Source organism: Ochotona princeps, chromosome 9 (assembly GCF_030435755.1).
Source record: "Ochotona princeps isolate mOchPri1 chromosome 9, mOchPri1.hap1, whole genome shotgun sequence".
NCBI lineage: Eukaryota > Metazoa > Chordata > Mammalia > Lagomorpha > Ochotonidae > Ochotona > Ochotona princeps.
Window position 1 is genome coordinate 40,841,736 of NC_080840.1, and position 13,344 is coordinate 40,855,079.

General features: G+C 37.2%; 1 protein-coding gene across 2 annotated transcripts in view; it reads right to left on the reverse strand.

The window, feature by feature from the left end:
- The window catches only part of ST18 (ST18 C2H2C-type zinc finger transcription factor), a 107,449-nt gene that overhangs the window by 59,508 nt on the left and 34,597 nt on the right, over positions 1-13,344 (reverse strand). For both annotated transcript variants that reach the window (XM_058668622.1, XM_036492239.2), the window contains exon 3: positions 4,345-4,535. In XM_058668622.1, the coding sequence (XP_058524605.1) occupies positions 4,345-4,535 (191 nt within the window). The remainder of the gene's footprint in view (positions 1-4,344; positions 4,536-13,344) is intronic.

Here is a 13,344-nt window from a genome sequence, read left to right on the forward strand (position 1 = left end):
GATCCTGACCATGAATGAACAGTATCTGCTCATCTTGTAAGGTTATTAGCGAAAGTGTTTCCTGATGAAAAGCATGGGCCGTGGGGTTAATATAACTCAGATAGAGTCAACACCCACATCTGCATACACTCTGCCATTGCCCACCCACAGCCATCGAAAGTCAGGATTCAGAGACTAACACTTAGCAAGCAGGAAATGACTATCGGAGCTTGAGATTGAATACTGGGATGCTGCTGCTGGTCGAATGATGTCTGTTTGTGTGACCTTGAGCATGCCCTTGGTCTTCTTAGACCTAAGTTCTCAGCTACATAATACGGAGATTAAACAACCAAGTGGGTGGCTGATTCCAGCATCCTTCCCAAGACAATACACTGGTATGTTCTCACGTTGTTCTTTATTCCATTTGCTCTTCACAGTGGTCATAGAGAAGGTTCTTTATCTTGCATTCTACACAAGGGGAATAACAGTTCTCTACGCAATAGAGGACGGAGAACTGAACTCAGGTCTCATGGCTCCTGTTCTGCATCTTTCCCCCACAACACACTCTAGACCTAACAGTATGACTTCACCAATCCTGAAGAGAAACTGTGCAGAATCCTAACAGCCTTCTCATTTCCCACATTTGCACATTTTCAGAGAAAATTTATAAGCAGACACCCATACAACAACAAAAATTATGGTTCCTAAATTAGAAACAAACATACATAAAAAGAAATAACACTACAATACAAAAATTAACAAGTCAACAATCTGAACAGTGCAATGATAGTAAGATAGAAAATTCCTAGTGTTAACTCCTGGGAAGTACAACCAGTTAGCTTTAATCAGACCACACACAGGTCACTGATCAAGTCCTTCTCCCTGTGTGCATTTCACAGTTGGAGAAGGACCAGAGAAGTCTTGGAACTAGGATGCTTTCCTTGTATGAACAGTAAAAGAAAACATAAATGCTGTTCTCTGATAAATAGAAGCCAACATTTCTATCCATTTTGTCCTGTTGTTAACCATATAGGTACATGTTAATGAATTTGTGCATTTATGGCAGTTATTCTGAGACAAAATAGCTTTCAAAAATGACCCCAAATCACAATGCAATTTGACTCCTTAGTGTAAGCTGGTTTTATTAAACCTGGGTTTCATTTGTGTTTCTATAACTAGTTGTTTACTTTTATAGGCAAATTGGTTTGCCAGGCCCCTTGAATATGTAAGCTTCAATAGAAATAAAAGTGGTACAAACATAAATTCCTCTTTCAGAGTCCAGAACATAGTGGTCTATCCTTCATTTGCTATTTATTCAAATGTAATACGTGTTGAAAGTGTAGTCCTTGCCCCTACAACATTTATACCTGTGACAGTCACAGATGTTCAAATCACATGTCTCTGGTTCTGTGGTTGTGTTACTGATATTTCATACGCTGGCTTGATTACACCCACTTCAAGGGGGTTCTCACCTCCCCATCTTCATTGGATCATCTACCCAGTGAAGAAGATGTGTGCATTGTGTTGTCCATATTCATCCCTTTTAAAATAACTGTAAGAGTGTGTGCAGTATATTTTGTGCCACAAAATGCAATAAAAGCCTTTACAGTATTCAAGCTCATGACCTTAGCTTTCATGAGCACCATGCATTCTCATCACCTGAGCTTCCCAGCCAGACATAATTGGATACTCACATGGCCAGATAAAGACATTTTGATACCTATATTAAATCAGAGATTAGATAAAAATCCCTGCGTTGGGCTTGGGCAATCATTCATATCATAGTTTCCAGGGTAGAGAAAGTTGCTTAGGGCAGGTAACTTAGAATCTTTGCTGTGTTCAACAACAACAAAAACCCTGTGATCTTTCATTTCTAGAAGCTGTGGCTTCATGATCTGAAGTTGTAGAAACTGCTCTTCCTGAATTCTGAAGGATGTTTGAGCATGGGGAAAACTGTAGCATCACGTATGGTTATCTGAGAAATGCTCATTTCACTGCCATTCCAATTGGTTATTAATTCCCCTCCTCACATCACCTAAAAACTGGGCTGTCTTCACATGAAATCTCTATAGTCTTCAATGATGTCTTTGAAACTGTGACCATGATCTTACACACATTGTGGCACTGTGTGGTTTACATGAGAAAAATTATGTGCCTGGAATACGTTAAGAACTCAAAAGCAATATTCACAGCTATAATAATTTCAGCATTTTCATTGTCGGTAATGGCTCTGATATTTCATATAAAAATAGTTGATACATGGAAATATGAAAATGTGATGGTACTTCACAAAGTTCATGAGGGGCCTGGTGTTGTTGCACAACAAGTTAAGATACACCTGTGTTGCTGATATACAATATGAGCACCAGTTCAAGTCCTGGCTGACCCAACTTCCTACTAATGCACTTTGGAAAGCAGTGGAAGATGGATGGCCAAGTACTTAGGCCTGTGCCAACCACATGAGACAGCTAGATTAGTTTCAAGCTCAGACTTTCGAGCCCCAGCCATTGTAGTCATTTGGGGAGTATATAGAAGACCTTTTTTCGTCTCTGTCTCCATCTTTCCTGCTCTATCGCTAAGTCTTTTAAATGAATACAAATAAATAAAAAAAATCTTAAAAAAATGAATACAAATAATTTTTTTAATTGAAAAGTTAATGGAAAATGGAATTAAAAGATAAATTTATTTTGGTGCAAAGAAATTTTCAAAATTCCAAAGAAAAATTGGAAATGCACATTTCTTCATAATATACATCTTCTATGAGCTTTTTAAGAGGACCCCTTGAAGATGTCCATTAGTACTTATAAATAAATGCTTGATCAAGTACATTTTGACTACATATGTTAGTGGTTAATCTTAAGCATCTACGATAATCAAACAACTGGAAATCAGAGGCCAGATGGAAACTTTGTCCTCATGACGCAAAAATATGCTGATGCCAAACAATGCTCATTTTGAAAACTAGTCAGCTAATGAATGCTGGATGGATGAGTTCTGCTTTATTTCTAACCACAATAATTCCAGGAATTTCTCTAGTTCTAACCTGCAGTTTTCATTAATCAACAAATAAAACTGATCAGCTCAAGGAAACAAAAGAAACAGATATGACTATAATTTATAGATGATTCACAAGGCTTCAAGAGAAATAGAGAAATGTCAGGGAACTAACTAGAACATGTTCAGTTCAGAATATAAGTTTGTTTTAATCACAGAATTTCATAGCAGTTCTAAATAAGGAACCTTGGAGAAACGAAGCTTCAGGTCCAGGATCTGTGTTCAATCAATACACATCTGCTATTCAATTACTACTTGTCACTATTGCTATAATCTATAGATAGTCAATATACATAACCTAAGACTCTCACTGCCTTTTATTTACATAATAAATGCCTCTTTAAAAATGTCAAATTTTTAAGCTACTCATTTTTTAAACTCATATTCAAAAGGAAATGTATTTAATACAACATGTGTATACTTAATTTCACTTTCACCTAAATTGATTTTACACCTTAGTTTAGTTTTGTAAATTATCAGGAGTTATTTTTATGTTCTTCAAATTTGATCTCATGGACAATGATCAATAAAAGCCCAACTCCTAGATGCAGGTGACCACTGGGAACTAACGGGAGTAACCAAACTGCAAGAAACAAGTTGTAAATTCTCAAAACAGTAATTACATTTCACTTGGCATACCAAGGACATGAAATGACTGAGTGAAGAATATTAAAGTCACAGACCATTTCAATTAGTCTGTTCTGTTATTACTATTTTTTTTTTTTTTTTGGCAGAGTAACAGGTTTTAATACCATGAATTTAGAAGCAAAACCAGGGACCTGGTATCAAGATCTCAGACATGCCATTGTTATTACTATTTTTGAATGATCAAATAACACTTTAGGTAGCTTATAAAGCAAAAATAAATGTTTTCACTGCATAGATGGTTACATATATATTACAGTTATTGATGAACATTATTTAGAACTTGATTATTGAAAAGTATATTAAAGCTTAGATATGTTCTTTAATCTAAGGATCTTTCTATTGGCCTGACATAATGTTCTTGAGCTTTTAGGAATACTATTATTTTCTTCAAAAGGTAGTTTAGTTCAATCTCTTGCTTTTGAAAATGGATTCAGGACAGAATTCTGTTATTTATCAGTAGACTCTCCAGAACCACAAACAAACAACAAAGACACAGAAACAAAACATCAGGCCCTTAATAAATGTTTGCTGCTTCAAACAAAGGTTTTCACTTTGAAATTCAAGGATACCTTTACAACCATACCGAGTGTGTGAGATCTACAATAATTCCCACTGGTTCTTGGGTGCCAGGGGATGGGGATGGTTTAGGCCACTCCATGCTACCTGCAATGGAATGATCACTTGTTTCCACCATGCTGTCTTCCTCGGCTTTGTCATCTCTTTCCTCTTTGCAGTCCAAGTTCGGGCTGTAGTGTCGGGGTTTCATCAGCAGGGACTTCCTTTTGTTGACTGGGACGCCCAGAGCCTGTTCCTCTGCTCTCCTCTTCTTTGCCATGGAGCAATCATATGCGACACTGTAATGATTGAAGCAAATTGAGAACATGGTAAAAAAAAAGTGTTCACACTGGACTTTCATGTGGTAGAACTCAAGACCTTTGGAAACTTGGGACTTGGGGTTTAGCGTTAGTGGCTGGCAATGACAGAAGCAGCTCATCCAGAGAATCTATTGAACTACATAGACTCTATTTTACTGCCTATCATAAGAGTTTTCTTTTTTTTTCTTTATGATAAATCATCCTTAATCCTGAGTAAGCATATGTTAATCTGTGCTTTGCCTGGCACTATGCTAAATACCCAGGGAAGGATGAAACAAGATTTGCACTGGCTTGCTAATCCTAAGAAACAGCTAATGTGGAAAATATACCACCAGATGCAAAAAATGTGTCCAGTATGAATAGATCTCACGCATCCAAATAGTGGCTTGCTACTGAAACTGCTTATCTCTATCACAGTTGCGCCTCAAACTTGAGATGCCACACATCCTGGGCTTTGACTTGAAAGAAAGGAATGACAAGCAAGCTGGGGGAACAAGCTAAGAACACTCAATCAACCCATCTCCAGTCATCCAAACACACACAAACAGTGAAAAGATGCTACATGGCACGCTGCCTTTTGAGTCTCACCCACTTGGCATGGAGAACAAACAAATAAAAGGCACAGAAATAAGATTGCATTTCACAGAAATGGACAATAGTTTATCCTTACTCCTGTTCTCACATGGTTTTATTTGGAAATGCTCCTGAGGGTAGCTTTTTCAAATAGATTTCCTGCAAACAGCTCACTCAGAATTAATGCAGATTGCTGTGTGGGTAAAGTTAAGAAACATTTCTTGGCAAGACCCGTGGAGACCAGGGGGCTTAGCCTACAGGGAATCTGCATGAGATATATATTAAATGTTCTTTGAGGAAAAAATGCTAAAGTTTTAGTGGAAAGAATTCTAAACTCATAATAACAAGAAATTGTTTTCTCCATATCCAAAAGGTGATATAATTCACAGTAATAACACTAAGCAGACAAATATTTTAAATTGTTGCTTTAAAACAACAGTGCAATGATGGTGACTTGTCCATATAGAATTACTTGGTTTCTGTCACATGTGAATTCTGAAATATAGTTTAGTTTAAAGCTCAATCAGTGCCAAGTGGAGAATGTGCTCCTCCTTATAGGAAAAATGAAAGATCCTGGAAGGAGAGGTAGCTCAAGAGTTAGAAAACTACCCCCTCCCAAAAGCTGAAGAATTAGGGAACTGAAAATTCTTCTGATAAAAAAGAATGAAGTTCTTAAACAAACATACTTTCACAAAACATCTCTGATGAATCAATTTTTAAGGACTTATTTATTTTTTTATTGGAAAGGCAAATTTACAGAGAGAAGGAGAAACAGAGAAAAATATCTTCTGTTTGCTGGTTCACTCCTCAAGTGGCCACAACAGTTGGAGCCATTCTGAAGCCAGGAGCCAAGCACTTCTTCCAGACTCCCAGGAAGGTGCAGGGTCCCACAGCTTTGAGCCATCCTCCACCACTTTCCAAGGTCACAAGCACGGAGCTAGATGGGAAGTGGAGCATCTGGGACATGAACTGGAATCTCTATGAGATCCCAGCACACGCAAGGCAAGATTTAGCCATTGAGCCATTATGCCAGGCCCTGAAACCAATTTAAAGTCATTATATAGAGAAGATGGAGCAAAATAAAATCAAACCCCATGACAATAACAACCAAAACCAGTCTTCTAAGAAGACTATGAGTAAAGACCTGAGAAGGCTAAGTCTGATGGCTTGTCAAGGAAAATGCAGATCTACATCACACAGTGGTGATGTGATCAGTATGTGCCTAAGAAGCAGAAGGACACTTCCACCAGCCTTTCAGGAGGACCAGCTTCTGAAAGAGAGGGTGAAGAATTTCCCAGTAGTTATAAAGTTCCCATATTTATGATGAGAGCTCCCAAGAAGTTCCCTTAAATAGTCTTCTTGATCAAGTGACCTTCCACCTAAAGTATGCTCAGAAAATACATTAGTTAAGATCACTAAACCACAATCACAAATCCAGAACTTGTATGGAACGGAACAGCTATCAGGCTATTGAAAACCAAAGAAGGAAAAGAACATGAATCTTCAACATCAGAATGAGTTAAACACATCACTCATATTGACAAAGAGGCTGGCCAAGCGTATATGATTGAAAATTTGTCAGATCTCTGATTAGAAGTGTTCTATGTAAGAAACCAGAAATAGAATGCTTGTTTCCTCACTGGTAGTTTTATATTTTAGGAACTTCTAAATTATTTTCAAGGCAACACTATTTACAGTAGTCAAGGTATGAAAATAACTTAAATTGCCATGGGCAGCTGAATGTATAAAGACTATCTGATATATATATACAATGGCACATTATTCAGTCTTAGAAAATAAGAAGGGGATATTGCAGTATGTAGCAATAAGAATGAAGCTTCAGGATATTATGCTGAGGAAAATAAGATAGACCAACATATTTCATTTATTCCTATATATTCCATTTATGTGAATATTTATAGTGGCCAAACCAAAATGTAGAGACATCGCTTAGGGTTAGGGAGAGGAAGGTTAGTTACTCATCAACAAGCTTAACGTTTACGTCAAAGCAAGATGAACAAACCCTAGAGATCTACAGAAAAACACTGCACCTGCAGTCATTGAGGATGCATGAATGTATGACACATACATTAAAAAAGACAAGAAGGGGCAGGCACTGTGGTTTATTAAGTTAAATCACCAGCTGAGATAGCCACATTCTCTATGAAGTATGTGGATATGCTTTCTGCATCTGTATCTTACCCAACTGTTGTTGGCATTTGGGAGGCAAACCAGCAGGTGAAAGATCCCTTTGTCTCTTTGTGCTACTGTGCCTTTTAAATTAACCAAAATAGACAACTAATCATAAAAAAGGAAGAGTAAAGGAGAAAGAGGGGAAGAAAGAGAAGCAGGAAGAGAAATGGGAACACGGCTTTTCAGCAACAAGGAAGGTTGTTCGATGAGATCAGGGATGCTGTGAGTGATGGACAAGGACTAAGGGGTCATCAAAATGCCTTTTCTTTTCTTTCCTTTCTTTTTCTTAATGATTAAGGTGATGAACGGTACTGAACACATATTACCTCTGACCTCCTTATAAACTTTATCTGGTTAATGTTATCTTCCAAATTTACTTAGAAATGCAAATAACATTCTCCAAAATCATATGAATACTTTATTGATGATGTAATGCTTAGACCATCTCTACTGAATCCCAGAATTTCAACTCTTCTTGCTATCAGATGAGGACAACTGATTTGGATAATGTCTGTTTGTATTTGACAAATGGTTGAAATAGAACCTGAATAAAACAGAGACCCAGAATATGTAGGAACAGGGAAAGAAGGTGCCTGTCCCAATCTTGCCAGTGATTAGACAAGGAATTATAGGACAGTCATTTAATCTGAGGATGATGCTGGTCTGTGTCAATAAAAGACAAATTGCAAAACATAATGGAGTCCAGTCTCCAAACACTTCCACCATTAAATGGCCATAGCCTAAAGCAATGTAGTACCCAGAGATGACATTAACTGGTAACAAAAGTGAAGTCCAATCTTTGAGTTCAATAATAGCTGTACAAGTGTAGGATGGATTGGTTATGTAAGATTTTTTTTTTATCAAAAGTACATGTTTAGTATCTCACAAACTATCTATGTTTCATACTAAGTGTATAGAAAGCAACTGTAGAAAATTAGCTGTGTCATGTACAACACATGGTTGAAATCTTTGAAACATTCAACTCCTCATCTACTAAATGGGGCTAATAATTGTGATACTACAAGTTTTGCAGATGAACAAGACTGAGACCATATCTGTAACAGAAGTAACAAAAACAGGTGAAAATTGAGTCACCTCATTTGTGCCTTGGTGCTCCCTGGACTACACCAGCACTGGTTGAGCTGCCACTTTGTAGCATTGCAAACTCTCATTCAGACAAACAACACAGATACATGCATGCCTGCATGTCCATAAACATGTTCTCCTCTTTTAGCATATTATTTATATTTATATAAATTGCATTAAATTTACACATAACATTTGCTTTAACTCTCACATTCTGTGCATGTCTCCCTTGCAAAATAGCCACAGCCCAGGCAGCATTTGGAGCTAAAATGAAAGGCTTTATAATAAATATTACCCTTTGTGTGTGCATGGAAAAAATGGTCCCTTTTCCCAGTTTTCCCTGAGGGCACACTATTTTGGCTTTATTGTGACACTTCACTGTGACACTGCAATGAGGAAAAGCCATGCTTTACATGTCACTGAGAGAAATGCCACAAAATGCTAACATATCTTCTCAAGGTTGCCAGAAATCATTTCCACTGGGTTGTGTTTTCCCATCTGCAGAGCTCTGAAATGTTAAGGAAATAAATGAGCTCTATTATCTATATTTTTCTAGTAGATGAGAAAAAAGAGAAAAATACACTCAGTCCTGCATTTATTGTTCTATTCAATCAAACTGTTGCTTTAAACATTCAGAGCCCCCGAGGGAAGTTTATCAATGTACCAAGTATCTTTGCACACCACATTTCAGGTTTTGATTTTACTAAAATATCTGTACTTTCGTCCAAGAAGCAACTTAAGGATTCATATTTGAGAAATGCTTCCTTTTAGAAATTTGAATTCTATTTTGAAACAGTATTTTTTTTTTATCACAACGTATGGCTGCATATTTCTTGGAAACAATGTTGAGACGAGCCATAAACAGATAAAATGAATGACAGGGGACACAGAACCACAGCTAAAAGTCAAATGTATTAGCCTTTTAGTTGTAGAAAAGTTACAATTAATTAGGAAACCGTGAGACCCAAAAACCTATCCAATAAGCAATTTTCAGCTTATTTCCTATAGTAATAAATTTTCTGTGCAAGTTATATAACAGATTTCTAAAATGTAAGCTTATCAATAGATACTCTGAGTATATATTCCCCCAAATAGTGAAACAGAAGAGAAAATGGATATTGTGAACTTCCAAGTCCAAAGAAATTGTTAACACACTCCAACAATTTCACAGAAGTTCATAAGTAGCTATTCTTACTGATTTCTCCAATTAGGCACAGCCCTGCAGACTCAAAAAAGCCAACGAGTGTGAACTTAAGAGTAAGTAGATTGACAGAAAAAAAGCTATGATGATTGAGAAAGAATAATAATTTTTATTTCTAGAAAAGATTCTATTAAAAGACAAAATAAGGGCCCAGCGCAGTAGCCTAGTGGCTAAACTCCTCGCCTTGCATACTCAGGATCCCATATGGGCGCTGGTTGTAATTCCGGCAGCCCCACTTCCCATCCAGCTCCCTGCTTGCAGCCTGGGAAAGCCATCGAGATTGGCCCAAAGCCTTGGAACCCTGCACCTGTGTGGGAGACCTGGAGGAGGCTCCCGGCTCCTGGCTTTGGATCTGCTCAGCTCTGGCCATTGTGGCCACTTAGGGAGTGAATCATTGAATGAAAGATCTTCCTCTCTGTCTCTCCTCCTCTCTATATATCTGACTTTGCAAATAAAATAAATAAATCTTTTTTAAAAAGGACAAAATAATTTACAAGTAAAGGAAATAAATTGTATGAGGTCACTATTCAAATATTAATTGTATTTCTATAAACCATTAATAAACAATTAGAAAATAAAACTTCAGAAACAAAAGCACTTAGAACGGAAATATGAAGTATCAAGAAGTAAATTTAACACTACATGTGCAAAATGCATACAAAACAAAGAAAATATTGAGAACATTATGAAAGACCTAAATAAAGAAAGAGATAAAAATTGTTTCCAAAATTCATTTTGATTTAATTCACATCAAAACTTCAGGGGATTTTTTCAGAAACTAGTAAACTGTTTCAACAATGCTTGTAGAAATTGTAAGAGCCAAGAACAACAAAGGTGAGAGTTAAGAGGAACTAGAAGGAAACTGAAAGGTTTATTATGAGGGTCTTTCAAAATTTAGGAAAAATAAAATTGAAAGGAAGCTTATTTTATCACTTCTCGGCCTTTTGACTAAGATCAACTGTAAAAGTAAACTTATTTTGTGCAAAAATAATGGAAATTCATGTGCATTTTTTCACAGTACTCTTTTCCATGAGCTTTTGGACTACTTTCTGTAATCTTGGATGTAAAGCTTATTGTAAAATTGCATTCCTGGAGATAGGGTGTGATTGATACAGTCACAAATAAATGGACAAACTGATCAGAATAGATGATCCATCTTTGATGTCTAGAAATAGACCCAATAGATATAGGCCCAAAATATGTAATCAATTGCAACAAAAGGGTCTTTGGAGAGTGTGTTTTCTTCAGCAATGGTGTTAAACAATTGGACATGTATCTTTAAAAAGCCTCAGCATATACTTTCCACAGTCATTGTCCACCCATATGTGCTATCTAATTTTCCACAGTTTCAGTAACCTATGATCAACCACAGTCTAAGAAATGTTGAGGAGAAATTGCAGAAATAAATGATTCATAAGTGTTCAATTGAATGCCATGCTGAATAATGTGATGAAACCTCACAGCATCATGCATCCCATTTAAGGTATACGTCATCTTTTTTCATCCAGGGTGCACACACTGTGCTATCTGCCCCTTAGTCATGTAGAAGCTACCTAGATGCCATGTCAATTGTTGCTGTACCACAATATTTGTGCCCAATAATCTTTATTTTTCAACAGTGGTCCAGAAACTTGAGTGGCAATGCCAGTAACTTGGATACGGTCAACTGAAACTGAAAACTGCTTTCCAGTGCTCTTTAAAAAAAAAAGTTTAAAGCTCTTAATTAAATAGGACAATAAGCATATAGTATCTTGAGGGGTTAGGCACTGTCCGTGGTTTCAGGCATTTGTCTGGGGTCTTGGTGTTTATTTCCCAAAGGCAAAGGGAGACACACTGAACATCACAGTTCTATGAAGGTCATAGATTTAAAATATGCACTGGAAAATATATATAATAAAAATGAAGAAACAAAAAAAAATAAAATATGCACTGGAAAACAATTATGACTCTAGAAGAAAAGGTAAAGCAGTATCTTCAAACATCTTGCCTTTATGGGATCAGTTCGCCTTTCTATATAGATTCAACTATTTAATTTAATGAGCCCATATGACTGACTCCAAGTGGGAAAACACAGCCAGTCCTGGAAGAACCTCAAAAGATTTCCAGACCATCAGTCTTACTTTGTAAGAATTGAAGCCAATTGATGAAATTCACTCAATTTAGAATTATAATCCTCAACTTATTCCTAAAGGAAAGCTGCCAAGAAAATATTTGGTGTGGGTCTAATACGGGATAGACTATTTTCATGCACTAATTACAAAGTAAAGCAAGTTTAAAGAAAGGTGATATTATTCTTTGGTAGAGTTCATTTTGCAAAAGTTCTCAAGTGAATATTGATGTATATATTTACCCTAATTATCCAATGTGCAGATTATTTAAAGAACTGTGTAAATTCATTTGCACTCCACACTGTACTAGTAAAACAAATGCAACCTTTATTCAGAATAGTGATTTTTAATTAACACCACTGACTTTCTTGAAACTGTTTTTGCATAATTCTAGGCAAAACAAAAAAACAGTTGTAAGGAATGCATGCTAGGAAAGGATCAGCTTTAGATAAGGTGTTCAGGAAAGACCTCACCAGAAAATTAAATTTTGGTAACATCTGAAGGAAGAAAAGGAAAAAGCATGACATGTGGAGCATGGAATTGTAGGCAACAAAACAAGTCAGGCCCGGCGGCGTGGCCTAGCGGCTAAAGTCCTTGCCTTGAACGCGCCGGGATCCCATATGGGCGCCGGTTCTAATCCCGGCAGCTCCACTTCCCATCCAGCTCCCTGCTTGTGGCCTGGGAAAGCAGTCCAGAACGGCCCAATGCATTGGGACACTGCACCCGCGTGGGAGACCTGGAAGAGGTTCCTGGTCCCCGGCATCAGATCGGTGCGCACCGGCCCGTTGCAGCTCACTAGGGGAGTGAAACATCGGATGGAAGATCTTCTTCTCTGTCTCTCCTCCTCTCTGTATATCTGATTTTGTAATAAAAAAAAAATCTTTAAAAAAAACAAAAGAAGTAAGAGCATGGGTCTCCCAGGCACAGCTGTGCTTGGCCTGTAGAAGACTAGGTTAACAAAACAATGTATCCAATTTGGGTGGTATGGAGGATCACAGACCATTTCTCCAACTTTCATTCTGTGATGAATGAAGATTGCGTAGTGTTTTGACATGATCTGGTTTCTTTATGGAGAACCAAGTGATGGTAGCACGGCCAGCAACAAGCATAGGGGATAGTTGCAAAAAAAAATGATGGAAGATGATGGAGCATTTGCACTACGGTAGAGTGTGTGTGTGTATGATGAGGAAAGAAAAGGTAGTCAGGTTTGAATATACTTTAAAGAGGAAGCAAATGAAGTTAATGGAATACTAGATACACAATGTAAGAGAAAGTGAAGAAGTAAGGAGAACAGCAAGGTTTTCTTCTTAAGATTTGAAACCCTGAGGTTACCATCACTGAGATTGAAAGGCTCAAACAAGCAGGATTTGGGGAAGGGGATGACCAGAAATTCAATCTGTTAAAATCAATATGTTAAAGCTGACATATTCACTGAATACGGAAGCAGAATGGGAGTGTTTCAGTTGATCTACTCAACATATCACAGTCCCAGATTGCCATGGACATCATGACCTTCAAAAGTCCCTTTTTCCTGTATCATGATGTTGATAATGAAGAAGTTTCTATTTTGCAAGAGTATACATGCTTCCATCTCCCCCCCTTTTTTTTTGCTCTCTGAACATAAACA